Consider the following 27,557-nt stretch of genomic DNA (forward strand, 5'->3'; position numbering starts at 1 on the left):
CGAGTGTGCTCTGGGCACAGCCACACATCTGGCAGGCCCGTGGACTTCTTACCTGCCTCTCTGAGACCCAGGAGCTGAGCAGTATAAAGAAACAGCTGGCAAACTGGAGTTGCAGCAATAGCAGGGCTGAGGAAGATGGGAAATGTAAGGGAGCTTGCCCCCCTCCTGGAAGCCTTCACTTCTCTCCACAGGGGCAGGAGGGAGCCTCCATCTGGCTGGGCAATGCTGCGTGTAGGGCACAGTATGCTTTCCTCTGCTTCGGCTGCCTTTTCCCCTCATTCATTCACTTATTCATTCAACAAGCATTTAGTGAGTGCCTACTCTGTGCCAGGTACTGGTGCTGGGTCTGTAGCAGTGAACAAAGACGGGCTTGCTCCTCTTCTGCTCTGAGTCCTGGTCACCTCCTCAAAGGGACCTGTGACCACCCATCTAAAGTGGCCCCCTTTGCCACTCTCTACCCCTTTGCCCTGCACTGTTATCTTGTTGCCGTGGAATTTTCTCATTTGTCTGCCCTCTTTAGAAGAGAAGCTGTGCAAGGACAGGGACCTTCTCTGTCTTGCTCACCGCTGTCTTCTCAGCACCTAGAGGAGTCAGTGTTCAGTAAAGATCTACTGAATGAATGAATGGATTTTTCTTCTTGCTTGTTTGTTGGATTTGTGCTCCCAGAGTGCAGATATCTGTAATTGTCATTTGGATTCTTCACATTTAGCAAAATGACTAGTATACAGTAGATGCTCAATATTATTTTAGTTATAGTTATTTGGTTTTAAATACTATATGTAGATACAGACCTCCAATTTGGATTAGTTTTAAAAGCTAATAGTGATTTTATTAGTGTTTGTTAAAAGAATGAATAAATAAAGGAATGAACAAATGAATGAGCAGCAGTGGCGGTGGAGAGTACTGAAAGCCACATGGTACGCAGCATTAGGTAGCCTGGTTTTGAGTCCTTCCTTTGCTACTCCGTAGGTACATGACCTTGACCAATATAAAGGATCTTTCTGAGTCACCTGTAAAATCGCAAAGAGGTTATTACTAATCTTAAAAGAGATCATATGTAAAGTTGATGTACCCAGTGCTTGGTGAAGGTTGGCAGTGCCAGAATAGATGGGTTAATCATGAACTGCTGCTTCTAAGGGGTCCCTTTCACAGATGATGTTTGTGTAAGCTGCCCCTGAAGTTGTACAGTGCATAACCTGTGTAGCTGTGCATCGTGAGCCTGGGAATCACTTGATAAATGTTTGCTGAATGCTTATGTCTTAAACACTTGCTAAATCTTAGAGTCTTAGGGGATGGAGAGAACATAGGATTTCCTGTAGCAGCTTCCTCACCAGACAGGACCACTTTTATACCCAGTCCTTCAAAAATGTGCTCAATTGAATTTAAGGGAGATAGAGTCAAGAGCAAAATATGCCAACTTAGCATCTACCTGATTGTTTAGGCTTTCAAATCTCCTGCTTAGCTATGGAAGATATTTTTTCAGCCTAGAGTTAATCAGAAACCACATGATCAAAAATAACCTCCATCAAAACCATTAGGTAGAGGGAGCTGGCCTTTGTTGCTGCCCAGTGTTCCTCCCTTCCTGTCACCAGCATCTGCCCTCTCTGAGACACTCATGACTCATAGTCCCAGGCCATGCCTACTGTCTAGAATGGCCAGCCTACAGCAGGGCTCCATGATGAAAAAAGGGGTTTCTCTTTCCTTCCCACTCTAGAAGCGGTTTGATCAGAACTAACTATTATGGAGGAGAAGGACATTATTTATTATTTCATTTCCTAGTGCCATGCTGAAGCCTCTTGTAGAACTAAATGGAATTAACAAAGCAATTCACACTAAGGTGAAACTATTGATGTTTTAATACAATATTTTCCCCAGGAGCTTTCTAATTTTAACAAGTGAGTAAACTAGAAAGATTTCATTTCTAAGGGTGGAAATTCAGACCACGGACAAGCATTCGGAGGAAGTATTTCAGACAGCTTGCCCTTCCTAGGCCCCTCAGACCATCCTACACTGCTGAAGATCACCCTGAATGCAGTCTATTCACAGATTTCTTCTAAGTTCAATTTGTTATGATAATTTTAACCATTGATTAAAAGTAGTGATAATATGTTAGAGGTGGCTAGTGCTACATAAAGTTTTGTTTTTTTAAAATGATTCTTTGGTCATTCATTCATTCATTTATTCTCCTGCACTGGTGAGTCTCTGCTGAATTCCCTGACTTCCTTGGAGGAACTGAACTTGATTTGTCAAGAAGCAGTCATCTCCTTTCCTCTAGATGTGAAGTCCAGGAGGGGAGAGGGGCCCAGCTCTAGAGGACAGAATGAGGGCTTCAGTATGGATGGAGCATCTAGTGTCACGGGAGGGGAGGAGGGGATGAGGCGAGAAGGAGTAGGGTCAGGTAAGGGAAGGCATTGGTCATTCTGCTGTGATGGAGTAAGATTGAGGTGTTGGGCTCCCCACTATTGGGGTATTCAAGTTGTTGGAGATTCCCTTATTGTGTGAGGGGTTGACTTAAATGTCCTCTAAATTTCACCTTAAATTTTCTGTTTTCATGATCCTAGTGGTTGGCCCAGTTGTGCTTAAGGGTGTGGTTTCTTTTCTTCTGTCTTTGTAGCTCACCCACAGGCAAGCAGATGGGGTTTGGCAGAAGCAGAAGCCGTGAAGCACAGAGGCTTTGCATCAGGCAGGGCTCAGTTTCAATTCCAGTTCTCTTCCTACTCCGTGTATGACCTAACGCAAGTCACTTCACTGCCCTGAATCTCAGTTTCCTTACGGTGGAATTCCTAGTACTATCTACATCCATAAAATGATATTTGGGTTGTCATGTATGTAAAATGCTTAGCACAATACTTAGCACATACAGCGAGTAGTTGATAAATGCAGCAGTAGCAGCTGCTCCTATGCCTGGACCGGAGAGGCATGCAACACAGAGATAAGAGCCAAGTGTGGGACTCTCTGGGATCAAACCAGCTGTGTGAGCTTGGGCAAGTTACTTACAGTTCACTGATGCTCTTGTTAAGCATCCCAAGGGAGGCCTCTGCAGTACTGGAATTACTGTGCTTTGTTGAGCTTATGCTGGTTCTTCACATGCATTTGTGCATCAGAATTTCTGCAGTTTTGCCCAGCTTCCCAGGATCATGCACAATGACCTAAGAAAGGAGTCCAGACGCTCTCAGGTAACCCAATTCTCACACCATCTTCAGGTAACCTTGTGTGTTGGGGAAAGATCTACTTGATAGGATCAAACTTCCTAGAGAGAAATCAGATTCAATCTGAGCCTTTGAATTTCTACTAGGAATTTTGAACTTAGTAATTTGTCACCAGGACATGGAGTATAGATCCAAATCTGGTTTCAAATGTAGATTCCAAATCTGAATACGGAAGTTAGAAATTGCTGTCTTAGTTCAAAATTTCCCTTGAGTGTCTTTGAAGTTAGCAGCGTAAAAGATGATTACTCACCATCCCACAGCTACCAGAGGCTGGACCATCACAAGTTTCTTTGGCATCTTCTTCCAGCAATGGACATGCCACTGAAGGAACCAATTTGTAAGGCTGTGGTTGAGTCACTAGGAGAAGGAAGCAGCTGTGACGGAGTGGGGTTGACGGGGCAGTATGGATCAAATCCCTGGTTTGCCAGACACAAGCTGTGATCTCGGCCATGTTATGTAGCACCTCCGAGCCTCCATTAAGTCCCCTGCAAAATAGTAATACTGTTAACACATGAGTTGATGTAGTTATTAATTCTTTCAGTGTAAATGAAAGTGTATTATAAACGGGAATGCATTATATAAAAGTGAGATATTATGACATCAACTCCCCATTACTTGCTTCCTATGTGAATAATTAATCAGTTAATTAATTTCTTTAATAATTATTTATTGAGGTCTAGTGGTATATGAATGATAGTCTTAACCTTTATAGAGATGAAAAATGAAAAATTACTACTCCATTGCTCTTTTATGAATTAATAAACTTAATTCATTCAATACATATTTATAAATTGGGGCAGTTTATGAAAAATAGTGATATTATCATTCCTTTTAGCATGTAGTGAACACTTAATAAATGCTAGCTACAACTGTATTACTATTTCCGCTGTTAAAATTTTTTCACATGTTGTTATTATAGGTCTTGGAGAATCAATGAAAACTGAATCAGAATCTCTGATCTAAAGGAGATCATGATTTAACAGGGATGTATAAAAATAATTGCAATGTAGTATTTTAGTGGAACGACAGACATATTTAGTCACTTAGAGAATAAGAAGTGTTGGAGTGGTGGTGACGAAGGAAGCCTTAGAAGGGATTCCAGAGTTGGGGCTTGAAGAATGATGAGTTCATTGTATGAATAAAGTGACTTCACTTTGTAGGTAAACAGTGCTGTTCACACTAATAGTGAATAAAGTCATACAACATGTAGTGTTTTGATAGAACTCCAGGCATGGGTTTGGGGTGGCAGGAGGTAGACTGATGAGAGATGAGGTTGGAGAGGTAGGCAAGCAGGCAGCAGAGACATCGTGAGGAAACTTGGGCACCATGGTTTTTTTTCTGGGTTTTTTTTTTTTTCTAGAAACCCACATGGAATGTGTTTACCCTATGGAGAGTATCCACTTATAATGGTAAAATGAGAAATTTATACTTGAAAAGATATTTATTCTGACTTTCCTTCTACAATGTCCTTTCTAGCTGGCTATTCAGTCCATTTGAACAGCAGTCAAGGACAACACTTAGGGTTTGAAGTTGGGCAGCCCCATGGTTGGTGGTGACAATTCCCAAGACAGAGAATGTAAGAGGGAACCAGCTGAAGAATGTGGATATAAGATCAAGTGTTCAGTTTTTAACAGGCTGAGTTTGGGATGCCTGGGGGCATCTGCTTGGAGGTGTCTAGTAAGCACTGAATATGTAAGCATGGAGCTTGGGCAAAAGGTCTGACCTGATGTGTTTGATAATCAGCATGTCAGGGGTTTTTGGTAATCATTAGCATGTCATGGTCATAGGGGTAATGAGATCACCTGTGGAGGGTGTATCAAACGTGAACAGTAAAGGTCAAGTACAGACCTGCGAGGAACAGCAGTATTTAAGGGAAGAGCAGAGGAGGAGCAGCCAGAAGGAACAGCTGGAGGAATGGAAGTCACCCTAGGGCATCTGGGGTCATTGAACCCAGGACAGAGAAATGTGGTCAGTAATTTCAAGGAAGATCGAAACTGTAAACATTTACTGGGTTAATCACAAAGAGCCCTTTGTAAATTTGGTCGAGTGACAAGGGAAGAAACTGTCTAGTAGTGATTTAAGGAAGTGGAAAATATAAACTTTTCCCAAGAATCTTGGCTATGAAGAAAAAGAGAGAACAAGATTGACAGATAAAAAAAGAATTGAGGAACATTTGTTAGTGGCCATGTTTACGTCACGAGTGATAATATCTTAAAAATAGAATGCCCCTCTATAATACTAAATTTTGCCTGTATTGTTAGAGAAATGAGTCACCTCATTTCATTAGACCCCAAGTTAAGGAACCTTGAGCTAGAGTATGGTGGTGTTTTTATAATGGGGAAATCTGAGCATGTTTTTATGCAAAAAGTCAAATGCCAGTATTGAGAGATAGATTGCAGATACAGGGGGATGGGAGGGGCCGGGCTGGGGGGTAATTGACAGAGGGATATCCCTGAACTGAGGGGGGTGAGTAAGAACGAGCTCTAGAGCACAGATGGTACAATTGGCTCCCAGCAGCCGCCCTTCCTCTGTATTAGGAGAAACAAAGAGGCAGAGATGAGAAGGCTGATAGAGGGTGGTGAGGGGGATGGGGAGTTGTAGCACATGCTGACAGAGGGTCCCTTTTTTCCCTGGGAGGCAAGAGGTCCAGCACTTGCTGAGAACACAGGGGCTGTGACGGCCTCTGGGCCTTGAGAGAGAGCAAGCACTGGAGTGCAGTGGCAGAGGATGGAAGAGACAGGTGACTGAGTCCTCAGACTGTGTCGAGGCTGAAGATCCACAAGTTGTGAGATACCAGTCTGTCTGGCTTGCGACATTTCTTCGGCCATGCTCAGCAGGCTAAGACAAGCTGCAGAGAAAGCAGGCCCACTGGGTTAATCCTACTTGGAAGGAAGGAAGTTAAGGGTCAAAGGGAAGCTGAACAGATGGACCAATGTGGGGTGTGGGGGTCTTGGTTGGATGATAAGTCAGTGAAGATGGAAACTGGAGGGGTAAGAGAGTAGAAATCACAGTGAAATTGAAGAGCTGGTTTTTTAGTGGGATTAAGTGTGAGTGTGGTGGAAAGAAGAAAGGGAACCGTGGCACATATCATCAAGTGGAGCTTAGAAAAACTAAGATGTAAATGGCGATGGAGTTCAGTGTTGTGACAGTGTTAGGGGTGTGCCCGTGGAGGTACTGGGCTGCAGCACTTGGGGAGAAATAAAGGTCTTTGGGATTGAATAGAACAGGAAACAAAGGCCAGAGTACTGAATGGGCTTCTACCTTCACTGCAGATGATGAAGCCACAGGGATTTTAGCAGGGGTTGCAGTGGCAATGGATTTGAAGTTGTGACTGGGAATCCCCACTTAAGGGTGAGAAGGATTAGGAGTTTCTATAACCAGAAGGTTGAACCTCCAAGCACAAGGGCTGTGGCCCAAAACTAGAGCAGGGGGGCATCCGTCATAGTAAGGACCCTGTCTGCAGGACACAATAGATTTGAGAAGGAAGAGACAGGTTCAGGTGTGAGCAGTGAGACAGCATGAGATGATTTCAGGGAGCTGGTAGCAGCAGATGGGAGATAGGTGGGCTTAAGTTCTACTTTTTGACTGGAGGACAGTGTATGGTTGCCAATCTTTCATTCTACCCAATAATAGTAATTTAAAAAACCCAAAAAACCAAAAAAAAATCACTAGAGTCTATCCTCATTATCATTTTATAAAATGGCTTTCACCTCTCAAGTGAGGAAGGACAACTCCTAACATGTCATAAAAAATTGCAGTATTTTGCCTTCCAGGTGGCATCGCCCAGGCTACTCACTCCTGGAAAAAACTCTCTGTGAGGTGCTTGTAGGCGTTTTGGTTCCCAGGTGTGGACTCCTGCCCCATGGCGGTGCATAAGGACTAAACTCATGATCCTCCCCAGCCTCTGCCTTCCTGACCAGGGCTCGGCAAGCCACAGCCTGCAGCCTGTTCTGTACGGCTGTGTCGTGGGAGCCCCAAATCTAAAAGGGCACTCACGTAGTGTCCGCGTATTCCAAAGAACTCACCCGGGGCCAATACATAGAGACATTGGTTTATTAGACTTCGGGGAGGTGCTGGTGGCGGGTCAGCTAGAAATCCACATCGCCACGGGGGTACATACAACAATCACATAGTGAACAGATCAAACGAGAGGTGTAAGGTGTAAATCATTCGCATGCTTATGTGTAGACCCTCACCTGACTCAGAACTCACAGAAGATCTGGCTGAGTAGATCCTGGCTCCAGAGTAGTTAACATTAGTATACTAACTCCATTTACACTCTAATGAATTTACTCAGGGCTCCTGCTTTCTACTGTCTTCCATTTGTCTTAAAGGAGATGTGCCTTTCCTTGGGGTGGGGGAACTCCGGTATGCACAGGGTGGGTGGATAGGCCTATGTCCCACATTTACCTTACAACAGCCCATGAGCTAAGAATGGGCCTGCGGCATTTTTAAAGGGGTGTAAAGTTACCAGAACATATGCAGCAGAAAGAATGTGGCCGCGGGGCCTGAACGATTTATTACTACCTGGCTCTCAACAGAAAAATCCTGCTGCCTCCTGTCCTAGCCTGAAGAGTCATCATCTTTTCTGTCCTGCCTTCCAAGTCCCTAGATCATCTAAGTGGGTCTTTTCTGGCCCTCCTGGGCAACAAGACGAGAGCTGCACCCCCAGTGTGACAATTTTGACATGTAGGCATTCCTTTCCAGGAAGTGGAAGGGGTAGCAACAGTAAAACAGTATTGTTAATATTCACAATTGGGTTGAAAATGCCCTGTTTTGCAGGTGACAGCAAGCATGCCCCCATGCATTCGACAACACAGCATGATGGTAAGAGCTCCAGCTCTGGAGGCAGACACAGAGGAGGTGAAATTTTTAACAAATGTTACTGAACATTTCTGCACCAAGTTTGCAGGCATGCCTCTATTCAGCCTCTACCCTATATATCGCTGACTTTTTGTGCTGTGGGACACATAGGAGGTGATGGCCTCTCCATGGCTCTTTGGGGTAACCAGATGGGATGAAGGGAGCCCTAGCTTCCTCCACCCGTGCCCCCCAGAGGCCAGAAGGATCAATAGCAAACTATGACCCTTACCATATGAGAAGCCCTGCTCTGTGATATGGGTAATATGACTATTCTTATTTACAGATTAAAACAAAGTGACAATAATTGAAACAGTAAAATTTATCCAGAGTCACAGAGCTGCAGGAGGCAGAGATGGGATTGGGCCTGGAAAAGTGCCCCAGAGTGGTCTCTCCTTATAACGTGCAGTGCCACCTCTCAGACCAAAGGTGACCAGAAAGCCCTGTTGGACAGCTGTGTGTGGATCAAATGAAATGTCCCATATAGCACATCGCATTGTATCTAGCAAAGAGGAGATGTTTCATAACCATTAGCCTTCTTCACATGCAGCATTTTACATGATAGGAAGTCTCATTACAGTTAGCATTTTTATGCCAAAGAGCATCACTGTGCAGAGCAGGTTCTGTGAGTTCACGAATGGATGTTGGGGGCTGTGTACTTGCTCCCTGGACGATTTGGGCTGCCATGGCAAAGTACTGCAGAAAGACATTGTGTCCTCACAGTGCTGGGGGCTGGAAGTCCACAATCAAGGTGTAGACAGGGTTGGTTCCTTCTGAGGCCCTGAGGGGAGGGTCTGTCCCAGACCTCTCCCCTTGGCTTGCAGCAGGCATCTTCTTCCGGCACCTTTTCACATTGTCTTCCCTCGGTGCCTGTGACTGTGTCCAAATTTTCCCTTTTAGTAAAGACACCAGTCATATAGGATTAGGGTCCATCCTAATGACCTCATTTTAACTTGATTACCTCTGTAAAGTCCCTGTCCCCAAATAAGGTTACATCTTGGGTTGCTGAGGGTGAGGCTTCAACAAATGAGGGTTAGAAGGACACGATTTAACCTGTAGCACTTACTGTCACCCCTCTGCTAAGCACTGAGACACAGAGTTAAAGGTGAAAGCATGCTCACTTGAGAGCTCAAAATAGGTGTTTGGAGGTTGAATAGAGGTGAACACGTCAGTGTATTTTACTGGTGTCATATATGTTAACAGAGGCTCCAGTAGTGTCTGCTGCACACGTAAGGCGTTTGTTCCTGGAGAAATGCTAAGCAACAGGAGGCTCTGGTCCCATTTTCATCTTTCAAATGATCATGAAATAACAAGGGTGTCTTTCTTTTTTTTATTCTGTTTGTTATCAAGAGAACATCTGGTTTTTCATGAATGCTATCAAGGGCAAAAATAGTCCAGTATGATGTGACTCTCATTTGAAAGGTGGTCTGTGGTGGGAAGCCAGGATGTCTGAGTGTTGGTCCTGCCCGATGATGATGGGCAGGCGTGAACAGCTATGAACAGGTGTGAACAGGCATGAACAGATGTGAACAGGTATGAACAGCAGCTGGGCTCTCCTCTCCAGTGAGCGCACTGTGGCCATACAGCCTGAGAAAGCAGCATGAAATCTATTCTGTTCTGATTGTCCCGGGGTCTGCAAAGGTTTGCTGGGGGGCCTGAAAGGCTTTTCCTGCCGAAAAGCTTCAACATGTTGCTGTTCACCCCAGCCAGGCTGCGCAGGCATGAAAACCACCTCCAACATTTCCTCCAGCTTTTCCAACTGTTCAGGACCCATCACTTTGATAAGTGCTAAGGAGCTGAAAGGAATTTTTCAGTTCTGATCGCAAGAAAAATAGTGAGGATCCTGTATGCTTCTGGATGCCTTCGAGCTTATACTCATTGTTTTTATTCTTGGTGATTCTTAGGAAAATCATAATATCTTTTCATTTTACAAAATGGGTCTACAATCATTCAAATGTTGGAGTGAGTGTCAGGCATTTGCTACTGGTTTGACATTTCTGCACTTTGACTTGATACAAAAATGCTGACAGGTACTTTCCCTTAATTTGCCAAATGAGAAATGTGAGGGCCAGAACAGTTTACCTTTGGTCACCTGGCCAGTGAATGACAGACTTCTTCCTACCATATTAACATGGTCTGTGGTAATGTGTAACTTTTTTTTTTTTTTTGGCAACTTTTAACAGTTGAAAATACTCTAAAATTTGAAATCAAACATTTCCTTCTTTACCTGATGTCTGGAAAAGAAGGAAAGAGAGAAAAAAGGAGAGAAGAAAGGAAGGAATTAAAAATTGTCCTCTATATATCAATAGAAAATTTCTAATATACTCTAATCTAGCTTTTCTTTTCTTTTCTTCTCTTTTTTTAGATTCATGTTCAAAAAGGCAGTCAGCAAAGGGGGAATACATTGTGGAATGGTTAAATCAAGCTAATTAATATATCCATCATCTAAAATACTTATCATTTTTCGTGGTTAGAACACTTGAAATTTACTTTCTTAGCAATTTTGAAATATACAATACATTATTACTAACTATAGTCACCATGCCGTGCAATAGATCTCAAAATGCTATTCCTCCACATTGTATAGATAGATCATAACATCACATCATACCCCATAAATATGTTCCACTATAATTTGTCAACAATAAAAAACATTTTTTTTTTTTTTAAAGAGGCTACAATGCTTTCCAGAACAGAGTAGCAGAACCTCTGTCACTAGAGGCCATGCTGAGCTGCAGGCCATGCTGCCCAGAGTGGTGGAGGGGCCCAGGCTGCCCCCTCCTTGCCACCAGCTTCTTTGCTACCCCCCATCCTTCCTTTCCACCACCCCGTTCCCCCTCAGCAACTCTGGTTTGTGGTGGGTATAATGCCATGCTCTCCTGGGTTCAAATCCTCATTTGCTGCCTTTGACCTCTATGCTCTTGGGCAAGTCACTGGCCCTCTCTGAGCCTTTCCTATTCTGTGAAATAGGGATATTATTGTCCATCTCAGTAGAGTATCGTAAGATGGAATCAGACAGCCTTTAATGAATTCTCGAGCACTTCATGCCTGTCCTGTAGATGGTAGTACTTGCTGCTAGTCTATCTGGTCATATTCAAGGGGCTGTGTGACACTGGGGCGTCTCTCTTCCCTTCAAGGCCACAGTTCCACTCTGCTAATGCAAAAGTCCTCTTATCTCTAGGGGTGTATTCTCCTCCGAAGTCTTAGGACCTCCTGGTGAACTGTTTCATACTCAGTGAAAGAGTCACCAAGACTCTGAACCACTGCAGTATTGTTCAGGGTCAAAGACTGAGAAGGGGTTTATTTGCTGCTGGAGGGAGGGCTGACCTTTCACTAAGTCATTGAAGAGGTCCCAGGTCACAGCAGGGCAGGGTGAAAAGAGCACAGTCCTCGCACCATGCTAGTGGGTCTGAGCCTGGGCTCTGCTCTACGACCTTGGGTGGGGGTGCCTCTCTGATCCTGGCAGGTGCCTCTATGACCTTGGGAGATGCTTCTGTGATCTTGGAGAGGACCCTGTGACTTTGCCTCCACGTGCCTTAGTGTCTCCATCTGTTGTTAAGGAGGATCGATGTGAGTTAGTATAGGTAACTCAAATTACATAGTAAATTAATATCTCTTTCTACTTCTTATGATTAGACGATGTGATTGATGAGTAGGTGACTGTAGGGGGCACCCAGGCCCAACCCGTGAAAGTAGAAGGGCTGTAATGCAGCTGGAGACCTCAGTGGACTGGCTCTGCTGACCACAGGTACTCCGGAGGACTTTGTGGTTTAGAATGGTCACCCCGCAGCAGCGTGAGAATGGCTGGAGCAGGGGCGAGACCGGCGACAGAGAGGCCCATGTGGAGTCTGTGGCAGTAACTGGAGAAATCAGTGAGGCCAGAACCAGGTGGAAAAGAAAGCACAGTCCCCAGAGGGGCTGAGAAGGCAGCTGCGGCAGGAACGGGTGACGAGGATGATGGCGTTTCTGGACTGGACGATGGCGGGTGGGGGAAATATTCCCTGAGGACAAAAAGAACACAGTGTGGGAGTGAAGAGTGGGATTAAGGGTTCAGCAATGGGCTCATTTTGGGACGTGCTGAGGTTGTAAAACCTCGAAGCTGCTATTTATAAATGTTACTGCAACTCAGCAGCAGGTCTCCTGTGAAAACTGAGGCCCTGAGAGTGGCATGGACAGGCATTCTGCCTCGTCCCACTGTGCTAGTGACCTCGAAGTCACAGGGCCAGAGGGAGGGAGGTGAGGTGCCCTGGGGCAAGGCTGGGGGTGGGGCAAGGGGAAGAGGGGTCGGGTAGAGTCAGGAGTGAGATGTACGGTGGTGGACATCACCTACAGGTTCAGGCTCCTGTGCCATTTAGAGAGTGCCCCCCAGTACTCCAGTCCAGGCTCAGACCTTATCATTTTGAAAAGATGGTGGTCTAACTGCAGCAAGATCCCAGCAGCTTGACCCAGAGATGATGAGGGTCTGCATGGGCTGAGTATTTCCCCTGTGCCAGCTCCCTTCTGAGCAATTCACATATAGTCATTTATTATGAGACTGACGCGCTACCTACTGCGCTAACGAGGCACCTCACATATAGTCATTTATTCATTCCTGATTACAACCCCATCTTACAGATTAAGAAACTGAGTCTCAGGGAGGAGAAGTGGTTCACTGAAATTCACCCCACTGTTAAGTGGAGGCGCCAGGGTAAAGCAGGCAGTCCTGCTCCTTAACCGTGCACGTCTCATTTAGGACGTACACTCACAGCCAATCATGAGTTTCAGCTGCTGGGTGTGTTCGACCTGTTCCCTAGTTTCTGGCAAAGTTGAGCCACAAACTCATCAGCCCCTGCATTCTGTTCAAAGCAGCGGCGGCTCCTGGGGAGTTCCCAGAGGGCCGTACAGTCCAGCACAACTAGAGAGAGTGGCAGTGGGCACTGAGGGGCATCACCAGGTAGGACAGTCATTTTGGAGGAGCCAACCCGTCCTGTCTCCCTCTCTGGTCTCCTCACCCTCCTGTGCTCTGTCTTCTCCCCACTCTGGGAGAAAAGGGGTAGTTTCCTGAGGCTTGACTTCAAGAGACTCAGAGCAAAAGAGCCAATGAGCTAATTTATACAATGACAATGGTCAATGTATCATTTGCTCAGGGACATTATGTTTATTAGCGATCCTTAGCAAGGGCAATGCCTCACACAAAGACATGAATTTTAAGAGAAGAGTTTCTCACAGTAGCTAAGGAACTTGCCCAAGAATACAGAGTATCAGACAAGTGAGGTTTTAAACCCAGAGCTGTCTCTTTGCACCTACCTGTTGCACCTACCTACTCAAGTAGTTACAGCCAATAAAACAAAACAACCCAAAGAAATAGTTTAGATATTGTGTAAGTGTGTGTCAGAATCACCAGGCAAGTTAATAAAGAACACAGAGGCCCTGGCTCTTAAAGAAGGGCAGGGACTGGGCTTTGGAATTTCTATCACGTTCCTCAAGTGATTCTGACTCACACCAAAGTTTGAGAACTGCTGATGGATGGATCAAACAATCCTGAATTTTTGGCTAATTAGCCAGTTTTTCCAGGCTGTCACCTTTTACTGTCAGGTGTAGTCCCCAGAGTGTAGGGAGCCAATAAATAGTTGTTGAGTGAAAAGGTGAACGAAAGAACAAGCACATGACTGAATTAGTTAATAGAGAAGATTCATAAACCAGAGCTCCACTTAAGCCTGCCATTGCTAGATCTGGAACACAGTTTTGTCCTTTTTTCAAAGCAGCCACACAGCAAAGAGCCTGAGTTTCACCCATGTCGGTGACTTACATTGATGATGAGTTCAACGGGTGTCCTGTTGGAAAATACAAATGCAAAAATAAGTAGCTTTTCTTTATGTCAGCAATTACCATTTTGAAAAATGGGGAAAAAAATTCTATTCTATCCTTAATGACATCAAATATTAAATATAATAAAATTCAAATTTAAAAAAAAATAATGTTTATTCCAAGTAATAACCCAAAGGAGCTTATTTATTTATTTATTTATTTATTTATTTATTTATTTATTTATTTACTTACTTACTTACTTACTTACTTACTTACTTACTTACTTACTTACTTACTTACTTACTTACTTACTTACTTACGGAGTGCAGTGTGATAATTAGGCACGTGTATACAATGTGTAATGATCAAATCAGGGTCATCAGCGTATTCATCACCTCAAACATTTATCATTTTTTGTGTGTGTTGGGCACATTTGAAATTCTCCCTTCTAGCTATCTGAAAATGTACAATAAATTATTAGTTGTAGTCACCCAGCAGTGCTATACACGCTAGAAGTTATTCCTCCTGTTGTTGTAATTTTGTACCTGTTGACCAATCTCTCCGTATCCCCCTTCTCCTCTCCCCTTCCCAGTCTCTAGTAACCACTATTCTACTCTCTACTTCTATGATATCAACTTCTTTAGCTCTCATGCATGAGTGAGAAAATGAGGTATTTATCTTTATGTGTCTGGCTTATTTCACTTAACATAATGTCTTCCAGGCTCATTTATGCTGCCACAAATGACAGGAGTTTGTTCTTTTTTATTGCTAAATAGTATTCCGTTGTGTATATGTGCCACATTTTCTTTGTCCCTTTGTTTGGTGACTGGCACTTGGGTTGATTCCACATCTTGGCTATTGTGAGTAGCGCTGCAATAGACGTGGGGGTGCAGATGTCTCTTTGACATACTAACTTCCTTTCCTTTGGATGAATGCCTAGTAGTGGGATTGCTGAATCACATTGTAGTTCTATTTTTAGTTGTTTAAGGAAACTCCACACTGTTTTCCACAGTGGTTGCACTAATTTACAGTCCCATGAACAATGTAGGAGGGTCCCTCTTTCTCTGCCTCCTTGCCAGCGTTTGTTATTTTTTGTCTTTTTTTTAATAATAGCCATTCTAACTGGAGTGAGGTGATATCTCATTGTAGTTTTGGTTTGCATTTCCCTGATGATTAGTGATGCTGAGAAGTTTTTCATATATCCATTGGCCATTTGTAGTCTTTTTTGAGAAATGTCTATTCAGATCATTTGCCCATTTTTTAATATGATTATTTATTTTTTGCTGTTGAGTTGTTTGAGTTCCTTGCATATTTTAGATATTGATTCTTTGTCCGATGAATAGTTTGCAAGTATTTTCTCCTATTCTGCAGGTTGCCTCCCAAAGGAGCTTTTTTGAAATTTGACAAAATAGTTCTAAATTTCATCCAAAAGAATGGTCAAGAAGATATTTTGAAAAGCAAAATAATGTGGGAATACTTTTACTATTAGATGATAAAATACATTATAAAGTGACTATAGTTTAAAAGTGTGGGGTTGGAGCCAGCATTTACAAAGAAATGAATGAAAAAGAAGAGATACTCACCGAAACAAATTCACTTACATATAAGTGATTAATATATGATAAGCATGTAGTTCAGATTTATTTTTTAATAAATGACACTGGTATTGCAATCTATAAACTATTTTTAGAAAGAAAGGAAAAAAACAAAGTGAAAATGAGTTGATAAACCATAGAGTCTGCTTTTTAGCACAGGACTCCCCAATTTGGTGAGCCTGAAAGCTGCTACCACCTCGTTCACCCAGAGAGGAGGTCAGCAGTATAGTGAACTCTGGGTCTGTACCTGAGGAAGCTGGGCTCTAGCCCCAGCACCACTGGTTCATTGGCTAAGCTGATACTGGCTGAGCCACCTGGTTAAGCAAAAGGGTGTGTTACTGGATCGCCTGTGTCCTTGTCTGTAAAGCACGGACAATACCAGTGCCCGCCTCATGGGTTATTGTGAGTACTAATACAATGGTATTGCATGTTCCTGGCAGATAGTAAACTCTCACAAAATGCTACTGAGGCCCCCAAGCTTTCATGTTTCATCATGCTTTCAAAGAGTTTGCTCTTACAGTGTTTGTGAGATGCACATGTACACCCAGGTGTTGGATTCTGCACAACAGCAATGCCTCATCCAGGGGTTTGTGCAGATGGCATGGCAGGGACTTGGCTCCAGACCCTGGAATGGCAACAGATGAGCTGGATTTCACTTTGGAAATAAATTCACTTTTCAGTTATAGCACTTTCCCCAGACATCAGCCTAAACACGGAGTGGGACAAACACTTCCATTTTAAGACCATAATTAGAAACTTTGGTCCTGAAACCCCATCATAACTCTTCCCTAAAATTGCAGTGTACTCACCATCTAAAAATACGCAGCTCAGTTTGATCATGCTGTGAAAATGCCACTTGTATTGACCATGAAAGTAGCAACATGGGGAGAACGCTTAAGAAGATGAGCTGGTGATGCCCAGGGCTCCCGGACAGAGTGTGGGGGGTTGTCTTCCTCTAGCTGAGCTCAGGTGAAATCTGCTTACATTATTTGGCAACAAGTCTGAATGAATCTTTTCTTTCTCTTTTTTCTTTTTTTCTTAAGAAAAAAAAAAGTGGTGGCATGTTATAGAATGCATGCTTGTGTCCCCTTCAAATTTATTTCTTGAAAGACCAACCCCCAGTAGGATGGTATAAGAGTTGGCGGCTTTGGGAGGTAATTAGACCATGAGGGTATAGCCTTCATGATGAGATTAATGCCCTTCTAAGAACAGACAAGAGACAGGGTGCTTTTTCACTCTCTGCTCCCTGCCATGTGAAGGTATGGCAAGAAAGTAGCCATGTGTAAACCAGAATCCAACCATGCTGGCACCCTGATTTCCAACTTCCAGCCTCCAGAAGTGTGAGAAATGAATACTTATTATTTAAGCTGCCCAGGCTATGGTATTCTGTTACAGCAGCCTGAGCCAACTAAGATATGATGCTAGGTTGTTTTGCTGGATTTATTTACCATTCTAATTTTATGATACTCCTTCTCTGCCACTAGTTTTCAGGATGTCAAAGACAGGTTTGAGATAACAATTACAGGCTTCCCCATATAGCTAAGATCACGGTGCTATCAAAGGCAAAGATCCTTTCTTACCTGGAGATGTTCTGGAAAGAATGCTCAGCTACCTAGGAAACTCAGAGGGAATGGAAAGAGTGTTGATTTAGAGCCAAGGGATCTGATTCTGCTCCGACTTGATCACTTTGCAGAGCCCAGTTCTTGATAAAGTCACACAACCTCTCTGAGCTTCGGACTTCTTATTTGTGAAGGGGGCACTTAGGGCCCCTCCCCCACCCCTCATGTGGGGTGCTGTGGGGATCAGTGTGGTGATGAAGTGGACATGCTTTGTAAACTGCAAGTGTCCTGCTAGCACAAAATAAATGCTGACAAATATTTATTAAAAGGATAAACTATTGTAATCTTCTGGGGGAAAAAGACAAAAGCAAAAGGAAGAAAAGAAAGAGAGAAAGAAAGAAGAAAGGGATTTTCTGCATTAACTATCAGTGATGTCTCCACTGAACATCTCTCTAGAACCAGAGCTCCTGAGTGACCATGGAAGCCTATATTGGGAGGCAGCATTTTAGCCCCTTTAATGTAATTTGTGGACAGTCTAATACACCCATTGACCCAACTCACAGTTCTTTCTTTATAGTGGAACCTTAAGCTTACTGTTGAGGATTCCCTGTCCTCGCAGGGACACATGGCCTGACTCTGGCCATGGCCTTTGCACTAGACCCTCACCTCTGCCCAAGCCATCTTTCTGCCTGCTACACCTGTGTCTCCCGCCCTTGTGCTGAGATAGCCGTGTCTTATGTACATGACTGGGGAGGCAGCACCGGTGAGCAAAGGGCACATCTCCATAGGTACAAAGAACCAGCTTCAATCTTGTTCCTCCTCTTAGGAATGGTGTGCTCAGGCAAGTCATTTTAACCTCTCTGTGCCTCATTTTCTTCATCTTTAAAAGAGGATGTCTTAGATGGGGTTTTCCAGGAAATGGACTCTGAGATGCAGTTTCTTATGCTGGAAGTTTGGTGCAGAGTGCCCAGGGGATCAGCGCCTGTAGGGAAGAGAGGAGCAAGAGTGGCCAAGGAAGAAGAGCTTCCATGCAAATCAGACAATGGCCCCACTGATCCCCCCATGAGCCCTGAAACTGGGCTGGCCCTTCAGAGATGTCCTATCTTAGGGCCAGGGCACCGGGCCTTTGTCTACCATGTAGACTGGTTTTCAGGTTCAGGCTATCCCTGGGGAGAGGAGGCAGCTCTCTTAAACCAAGGACAATTTCTGGAGAGGGACTCAGTTGGAAGCCACCAGTCACCAACTTCCCACCAGTTGGAGAAATGAGAGCCTTGGTCCTGAGGGGGTCCTGGACAGCACACCACAGTGTCCACTAAAGAGAGCAATGGGCCTGGGAGAATTAATGGATGCAGTGTCTGTGAAGACCTAAGCACAGTACCACATGGTAGACCTGCTAAGGCTGTTATCCTTATTACCTAGTATTATTCCAACCACTGCTTTGTAGCAGCTTCATTACAATGTTTCCTGTCTTCTCAAATTCTCTCCCATTCTATGACCTGCTTACTAGTAACAGCCATGCTTTTCTGTTGTTTGTTTTGTCTTATTTTTCACCTTTATAATCCTAGGCTTGATCACAGAGATTGGCTCATAGAAAACTTATAAGGTCACTGGAAAATGAAGACCATGAGAAGGATGCCCCAGGGGCTGCCTTTGGGGACATTGGGTAGTGCTCCACTGTCTTCATTATGCACTAGATGATAAAAGTATATGACTGTCCCCTGCTTTCTCTCCTAGTCTCTCTGGACTTATGGCAGTCCCTGGCCCTCTCTTCAGTAGTTGTCGATTCATCTATCAGGAAATTTGATGTTGCCCATGTCAGCACTGCTGCCACTAGCAACTTCTCTGCTGCCCGAGACCTATGCTTGTTGGGTAAGAGAATTTCCACCCTCCAGATAGGTGGGACAGGGCCTCACACAAGTGCTGCTTAAGATTCTGACCTCAGAAACCCCATGAGACCCCGAGGTAACCTGGGGTGCCTGGCAGGAAGGAATTAACCTGGGAAAGAAGACCTGGGTGGGCTGTCCTCATTCCTCGTAGGACAGCCCATAGTCAAGGTCTCCAAGAGAATAAGCTAGCCAGCACATGAAGGACATTAAAATAGGTCAGAGGAAGATCAGAAGAATCTAGCAAGTTAGCCTGAGGCAGAAGAAATACATGGATGCTCTGACAGTCATCCTCAGATAACAAGTGGGCCATAGGGTGAGGAGATACATTTGTTCTGGCCAGAAAGAAAGAAAGATGCTCATGGAGCAAAGCTAAGAACTGTAGGTAAAACTCAAACTTAAATAGACATTTTTCAGTGCAATTTAAAGAACTGGGCAAAGATGTCCACAGATGCATAATTCTTTTAGAGAGTTTCCAGTCATTGGTGTTATTTAAACAAAAGCTAGTGACCACTTGATAGGAATGTTCTACCAAGATTTGCATCTTCTGAAAGAGGCTGGCATCAGATAATATTCACACCCCTCCAAGATTGTGAACCTCTCTAAAATTCCATGAATTCCATGAATCTTCTCCCCTACAAGGTTGGAAAATAATGAGCACAAAGACCTGTGTACCTTACAGACTGGGCCAGGCCACCATGCACAGATGTATAAGTTGTGCACTGCACATCCTGGGTGGTGCCAGTCACGGAGACTGGGCTATGAATAGGGCCTTTAAGCCATGCACACTTTGTCCAATCAAATGAAGCAGCACAATTTCCGAGCTATTCTTAGTATTGAATACCATGAAATAGTTTAAATTGTCTAGTGCAGTACCTGGCACACATGGGAAAGGATATGGCCCCTGGTAGAACATGGTGGGTATGAGGCTGGCTTGGGAGACAATGGAGGGAGGCATAAGGAGACAAGGTTAAAGAGGAAGGCAAGGGCTGCAGTATGGATACCCTTGTCTGGTATGACTTAATCCTTAATCCTGTGGACAGCCATGGAGGTATTTTAAGCAGGGAAATGACAAGGGCACATTTATTGATTAAATAAACAAAACCCTGAACATTGTGTGAAAAATAAATTGATGAGGGGGTTGGGTTGCCCACTGCCACCAATTTTATTCCTATCCTTTGGCACAGTGCTTAGGATTTACAGTTGGTGCTCAAATGAAAAAGTGAGTGATTGCATGAGGAATGGATAGATGGATGGGTGGATAGGTGGATGGGTGAGTGGATAAATGAATAGATGTATGCATGTATGGATGGATGGAAGGATGGGTGGATGCATGCAATGATGGATGATGGATGATGGATGGATAGATGTATGGATAGATGGATGGGTGCATGGATGAATGGATAAATGGATGGAAGGATGTATAGATGGATGGAAGAATGGATGGATGGATGGATGCATGCATGCATGGATGGAGGATACATGGGTGAATGAATGGATAGATAGACTCATGGATGCATGATTGGATGGAAGGATGGATGAGTGAATGGACGGATGGTGGATTGATGAATAGATAGATGAATGGAAGGATGTGTAGATGGATGGATGGATGGATGAATGAATAGATGCATGGATAGATGGATAGATTCATGTATGCATGATTGGATGGAAGGATGGATGAGCAGATGGATGGATAGATGGATGGATGGATAGATGGATGGATGGATACATGGAGTGGAGTAACATCTCTGAGGCCCAAGCCTCACTCTTCTCCTGCTTCTGCACAGAATGTTCCCGTCACCAGGCCTGCATTGTCACCACTCTGCAGACTCGACCTGGGGCTGTGAGGTGTGTGTTCTATGCTGACACCCAGAGCTGCACACATAGCCTGCAGGGCCAGAACTGCCAACTTCTGCTCCGTGAAGAAGCCACCCACATCTACCGGAAGCCAGGTAAGCCCAGGTCTGTGCCTTTGTGGCCATTCCTGATAAACTAGGTATGGCTGGAAGGGACTGTTTAAGCACGTGGTGACTTGGTGGGAGTAGCTTTTGAGATACTTAAGGGAAAGTTGGCCAAAGTTATCCTGAGCTGGTGTAGATTGAAGGAAGGTAGGAAAAACTACTTATGTTTCACTTTTCTTCATTTATTACTTTGAGTGATGGAAGCCATCTCGGCCTTTGAGTTTCTTAATAAAATAATTAAATAGGCCACTTTTGTTAGTTTTGTAGTTTAGGAAGTTCTTTCACATGCCTTATTTCATTTGATCCTCACACTAATTCTGTGAGGTGGCAGGACAGGGGCTTTATCCTCATCTTAGAGATTAGGAGATTGTAGTCCAGAGAAGTTAAGTTACTTCTCTGATTTCACACAGCTAGTGATGACACAGGGGGGACGTGCAGCCAGATCTCCTATCTTGAGATTTGATCCTCTCCCACAAACCCACACTGCCTATTAAGCACATCATAAGCACTTTGAAGAGAGAAGCTGTTCCTGGCTGAGCTTAATTTAAAAACATATATGCCAGACATTGTGTCAGGTGCTGGGGATACAGGGGTGAAACAGGCAAGGGAAGAGTGGCTTATAAATTCATCCCTAAGTAAAACTGGTAAGAGCTATAAACTGGGAGTTGAGGAAACAGCTCCCCCATTAGACGTGTTGATTGGATAAAATTAATGACTGTGAAGGTTTTGGCTACATCTGCCATCTTGTCCCCAAGAGCAGGGGTCACAAATTTTCTTTGTAGAGGGCCAGATGATAAATATTTAGGCTCTACAGCCATCCATTTCTTATAGCAATAACCAATATGTAAGTTAATGGTCAGGACTGTGTTCCAGTAAAACTTTATTTACAACACCGGGTAGCAGCTGGATTTGGCCCCATCTGTGTCCTAAAGCATCGACAGTCCTTCAGTTCTGTCTTGATGCCGTTGATATGATCCTCTTTTGCCCCCTCCTCTCCCTAAGCCTTCAGACCACCAGAGTGTCTTCCAGACCCAGCAATGCTTTGATTCCTCAGTGCTGATGTTTTAGATGTTCAGTCTCAAGTCGTGTCTTCTGTCTGGACATTTATATCACTTAGTCAAGCTAGATAGAGTTTAGCAGAGCATTTCACCAACAGTGTAGCTAATCTGTGCAGCAGTGCTGCTGAGAAATGCCTTCCTTAATGTTGAGGTTTGAGTTCTGAAACACAAACTAGGTTGTTTCTTTATTAATTCAGTGTGACTAAACCTCCATGTGAAATGCTCACTTCCAAAAGAAGGTGCATGCACATGTGTGTCTACGTAGACATTATTTATTTGCAACTAATGTACATGCCCACAGATAATTTTCTTAACCCAGGTAGTCACATGGCCTAAATATGTGGTCATTCTGGAAAGAATCCACCGTTTCTGCAAAAGAATTTAAAAGGGAGAACTGCACATCTAATGTTTTTCCCATGTTTGATTTCATTTAGTTTGGGATTTAGTGGGCAGCCTCCGAAGGGAGGATTAAATACCACTGTCCATGAGAAAGCAGACTTGCATTCCCTTGAAATTCTTTAGCTTTTGTGTTTTCTGGCTTTGCTCCTGCTTGCAGATGATGCCACGTTCATAAAGTGTGGCTCATTCCTACAAAGCAAAAGAAGGTTCTGCCACTTCAGCAGCCACAATGTTGATGCTTGACTGAGCCCCTTTCATTTATGATTGTAACAGGAAATCCTGTGAGAAGGAGCTGTAGGGGTGAGATCAGTCATGATTTATGTTGAGGCCAGATTAAAAAACAGCAGCTATTTTTTTCCATCCTGAGTTTCCATTTTGACTTTTAATTTATATGCCAATATTTCTGCAACAGAGAAGGATTTATTCACTCTTTCCTTTTTTCTTCTTCTCTGTCTTTCTTTCTCTTCCTGCCTTCCTCACTTCCTCCCTCCCTCCCTCCCTCCTTCCTTCTACTCTTTCCTTTCTTCCTCCCACTCATTCATTCCTTCATTTACTCATGTGTTGAACTCCTGCCATTTGCACTGGGTTTGGAACATTACAGGTATTGCTATTTATTCCGACATTGTTGTGTTGTAGGAGCTGCTATTATTTATCTCACAAGTGAGAAAATGGAGGGTCAGAAAGATTACAAAGCTTTTCCGATAGGTAGCTATTCCATAATGTAAAACACAGTTGTGCTTGACTCCCCAGACCATCTATTGGCTCAACCTCAGTGGCCTGGAAATCATGAACAGACATCACACCAGGGTTTCTCAACCTCAGAACCCACTGACGTTTGGGGCTGGAGAATTCTCTGTTGTGAGAGGGCTGTACTGTAGGCTGTTTAGCAACATCCTTGGTCTCTCCCACTAGATGCCAGTAGCATCTCTCCTGCACCCTTGTAACAACTAAAAATGTCTCCAGACAAGGTCGAATGTCCTTGGAGACAAAAATCACTTCCAGCTGAGAACCACTGCATGTTATCAAGTTTTTAAGGACTGGATAGACTTCTGCCTGTCTGCCTTTTCTCCCCACGCTTGTTTAGTCACAACTACGACATATATATTTTTATAGAAGGAGCTGCAGAGAAAGCAGAAAGGCTTTGTCTTTCAGTAGCTGAGAGTGGAGTGGAGCAGACCAAACACACCTGCTAGAAATTATAAGAGACTTCTTTTACACACACACACACACACACACACACACACACACACACGCACACGCACACGCGCACACACACACACTGTGCATCTCTTCACGAGTGTTTATTTATTATTTCCTTTGAACAAGGCCCTAAATTTAGTGGGGAATCAGACACAGGCCTGTCTTAAGTCTCTGAAGACATGGAACTGAGCCCAGACTCAACAGAAGTTTATTGAACCAACGAATGAATGAAAGAAAATGTAGCAGACGAAATAAGATAGGGCTGCAGAGAAGCTGATAAATGTGGCTTGAGATAGTATTCCAAGCAGGGAAATGGGAGCAGCTTTGGACACTGAGCAGGATGGACTGAGGCACAGTCTTGACCTTCTGGACCAGGTGGGATTTGGGTGTGGGGAGGAGGGTCTCTCAGGTAAGGGCACCTGTGGTCACAGGGGCAGAGAGGGCAAAGCTCTCAACTGGCCCCTGACCCTGTATGAATGGGAGCGTGGTCAGAGTTAGGATCCAGAGAGGTGCGGCTTTCAGCCCTGTCTCACCTTGTGGTCCTGGCAGAATGCCCACCTCTGCCCCTAACCTATTTCCTCACCAGTGGGATGTAAATACAGACCTGCAATCCCTTTGCTGCAATTCTGCAATCCAAAAGTTCTAGAAGTCAATTTATTTTTGTAAGTTTGCCGCAAACTCACTTGAGCTGAAGTGACTGAAGAAATTATATTCTTTATTCATCCCTCTTAGTATGAATAATCCATACATTTCATCACAGAAATAATTGATGCCCTTGATGATGGGGCTCTACTCGGAGGACTGCAGATTGTTCACTGCATGGTTCTTGTTCTTCTTCAAGGCCCGGGGTGCTGGGTAGGGGACGTGGGCTTGGGGTCGCATCTGCCTTGCATCCGACTGGGAAGAACCCAGGAGATCATGTACAGAAGGGATTAGCACTGCCCTTTGCACATATTTGGTGCCTAATGAAGATCAGCTGTCTTTGCTATTGATAGTTTTTTTGTTGTTCACACTGTAAACTAAGTAGACTTAAGCCATGGGGGTCTGAATGAATTACTGACATTTTCAAGGTGCAAAAAGCAGTGGTTTTTATTCTCTTGCTTGAGCACATTCAGAATGTCAGGGAGCAGAGTACTCACTGTGGCCTCCCCATCTCCCCTCCCCTTCCTTCCCAGCAGGCATCCCTCTGCTTGGCTTTGAGGCATCTGCACCCTCTGTGACCATCGTCCCCCATGGCCGGTTGTTGGGCAGGTCTCAAGTCATCCAGGTGGGCACTTTGTGGAGGCAAGTGGACCAGTTCCTTGGAGTTCCATATGCCACCCCACCCCTGGCAGAAAACCGCTTCCGGGCACCAGGGCCCTTGGACTGGACAGGCTCCTGGGATGCCAGCAAGCCAAGGTATGGGCTGAGTAGAGAACATTCTGGTGAGCGCCCAGAGAAGCCTTCTCCTGTGGGTGTGGTGATGCATTAGCTAAGGTAGTGTTAGGTGCTATAGCAGGAAACCGCTACATATCAATGGCTTAACTGTTTTGCTCGTGTAAAGTCCACCTGGTGATGGAGGGACTTGCACGTTCTGCTCCATGCAGTGATTTAGGGACCCAGGCTGATAGAAGCCTTGCCTTCTTCAGCAGAAATCTTCAAAAGTTGCCCTGGACATTGCATCTAGGAAACAGAGGATATGGAAAAATCTGCAGGGGAGGTTCCTATGGGCTGAGCCTGGAGGTGGCGTACATATGTCACTTGCACCAGTATCGCAGCAGCCGATCTCAGCCTCCTAGCCACATCCGCATTTAATGGGGCTGGGAAATTCAGCATTAAAGGAAAAGCATTAAATGAGCTAATGAAAAAATTTTTTAAAGATTTTTTCTCCCAATAGGGACAATATTACAAGGAGGGTTTTTGTTTTGTTTTTGACATATTGGAGAACAATTGTGATTTTTTTTTTCTAATTAAAGCACATTCCGAGTGCCTGTGGAAAGAGCACCCATTACTGCTGCTCTCCCCCTCCCACCTGCTTTCCCTCCCAAAGGCATCCGCAGCCCTGTCCTCAGCAGCTGCGTCCTCCACATCCATTCCCACCCATGGCTGGCTGCTGAGCAGGTCACAGGCCCATGGGCAGATGGAGTGATGAGCTGGCAGGTGCTTGACACTCCAGGAAAAGGATGATGGAGGCGTAAGCTAGGACAGTGGCAGAAGGAATGCAGAAAGGCATGGATTTGTGTGCTCCACCCCTGGGAAACGAAAAAAACAAATGTGCGCTCATTAGAGCACCGTGCACGTTAGGATATACGCATCTGGCAGATGCGGTGATCGAGTCACACAGTCTTGAGTGGAGAGTGATTGAAGAGCGTGGGTCACACTAGCCCAGGGCTGGTGAGGCTTGGGTAATGAGTCAAATCGCTTTTCGGGCAGATTACTGTTATGCTGCCGTGTGGCATGGTCCCTGATGTGGTCTCAGCTTGTATCCCAGGAGGTACTCAAACTGGCACCCTGGCATTCTGCCATGGTGTTAAAAGCAGGTCAGACACCTTATCTGGTGAAAGGTCTGCACACCTGGAGGAAAGGCAGAGGTCCTGAGCCCTATCCATTGTCTCCTGTCTTGGGCCGTTGGCTCAGCCCCTTCTCTCTGAGTTGGCATGTTGTCCCTGGAGAATGTTTCTCCACCAGCCAGCAGCCAGAGAAAGTGATGGGCACCCTGCTATTCCTTCCATCCACTGGCCACTGCCATTTCCTGAAGCTGCCTCTTTGCCACAGAGCTGGTGGGACACCAGGCCTCTGGAATGGGCCCTGGGCTCTGGCCATGGGTGGTGGGCTGGGAGGGGAGACTGAGCAGGTCCCCTTAGTTTCTCCCAGGACTCACGCGATCTGTGTCTGCAGGGCCAGCTGCTGGCAGCCGGGCACCCAAACACCCACACCTCCCGGGGTCAGCGAGGACTGCTTGTATCTCAACGTGTTTGTCCCTCAGAACGTGGTGAGTTCAGAAGTACTTACTATGTTTGTCCTGAAAACTCTCCCACTAGAAATCCACTGTCCCCGCAGCTGCCAGCACCACTCACTCACCTCTCCATGGTCTGCTTAGTTTGTGTGCCTCTGCTGCTGTCCCCAGCTGGCTCTTTGCTTCGTGGAGACCTGAATGACTAGGAGTGAGCAGAGGGATCCCGGTTCCTATGTGACCTCATCCCATCCTCTCTGTATCCTCACCTGCCACACCATGCAGGGTGGACTGTTGTCCCCACTCAGTTCTCTAAGAAATGTTGATAAAGGAGCTGTGAGGGGCCGGACACTGTTGTAGGTGGGGCCGCAATGAGCCAGAGTTGCTGCCCTCATGAGGCTGACATCTTAGTGGGAGGGGCAGAAATAAATAAGCAAGTAGATATTGAATAAGTTATAGCGTTAATAAGTACTGTGAAGAAAAATAGCAGGGTAGAGAGACACCAGGTGACCAGAGGCATCAGTGGGGTTGTTGGGAGGTGAGGCTTGAGCAGGGCATAGGGGGAGGGTGCTGGGCCATGTGCAGGGGCGAGGGTCAGGAAGGAAGGGCTGCTGCCACCTTGGAGAGGGCCACGGGGCCACTGGTGGGAAAGGGGCCGGATTCCAATCAGTCTGCAAAGGAGGAAACTGTTCGCCTTGGAAAGACCCCCTCGAGAGCACTTCTGTGGCGCTTTCCCTCTGGACTCTTGTTTGAGGCAGAAGGCAGATAGCTTTGGGACTGACCTGGAATCCCATTATGCAGAAGCTGCATCTGCCTAAGTAGCCCATTGCAGTCCTGGTGTTGAGTGTTCATTTCTTGTTTTGTGGAGAAAGGTCAGAGTGCATGAAAGAAAAAGGAGATGATGAGTTTTAGGAAACATGAGTTTCTGGATGGATCCCATCACTTCCTGGACGTCTATCTTACTAGTAGTGAGACTAACTGCCCCTGGGAGGTTTGGCCACAGCAAGGTGATCTGAATGAGCTTTGCAATGAGACCACCAAAAATGTGACAGCTCTCACTGGCTGCACTAATGGAAGTGTGGGGCCTTAAATGAGGAAGATAGTGGAGTTCCAT

General features: G+C 44.9%; 1 protein-coding gene across 1 annotated transcript in view; it reads left to right on the forward strand.

Moving 5' to 3' along the window:
* The window catches only part of TG (thyroglobulin), a 241,191-nt gene that overhangs the window by 105,358 nt on the left and 108,276 nt on the right, over positions 1-27,557 (forward strand). Inside the window, exons 36-39 of the mRNA XM_063079279.1 lie at positions 18,745-18,879; positions 20,681-20,845; positions 24,690-24,909; positions 26,389-26,482. Of these exons, the coding sequence (XP_062935349.1) occupies positions 18,745-18,879; positions 20,681-20,845; positions 24,690-24,909; positions 26,389-26,482 (614 nt within the window). The remainder of the gene's footprint in view (positions 1-18,744; positions 18,880-20,680; positions 20,846-24,689; positions 24,910-26,388; positions 26,483-27,557) is intronic.

Source organism: Cynocephalus volans, chromosome 15, assembly GCF_027409185.1.
Source record: "Cynocephalus volans isolate mCynVol1 chromosome 15, mCynVol1.pri, whole genome shotgun sequence".
NCBI lineage: Eukaryota > Metazoa > Chordata > Mammalia > Dermoptera > Cynocephalidae > Cynocephalus > Cynocephalus volans.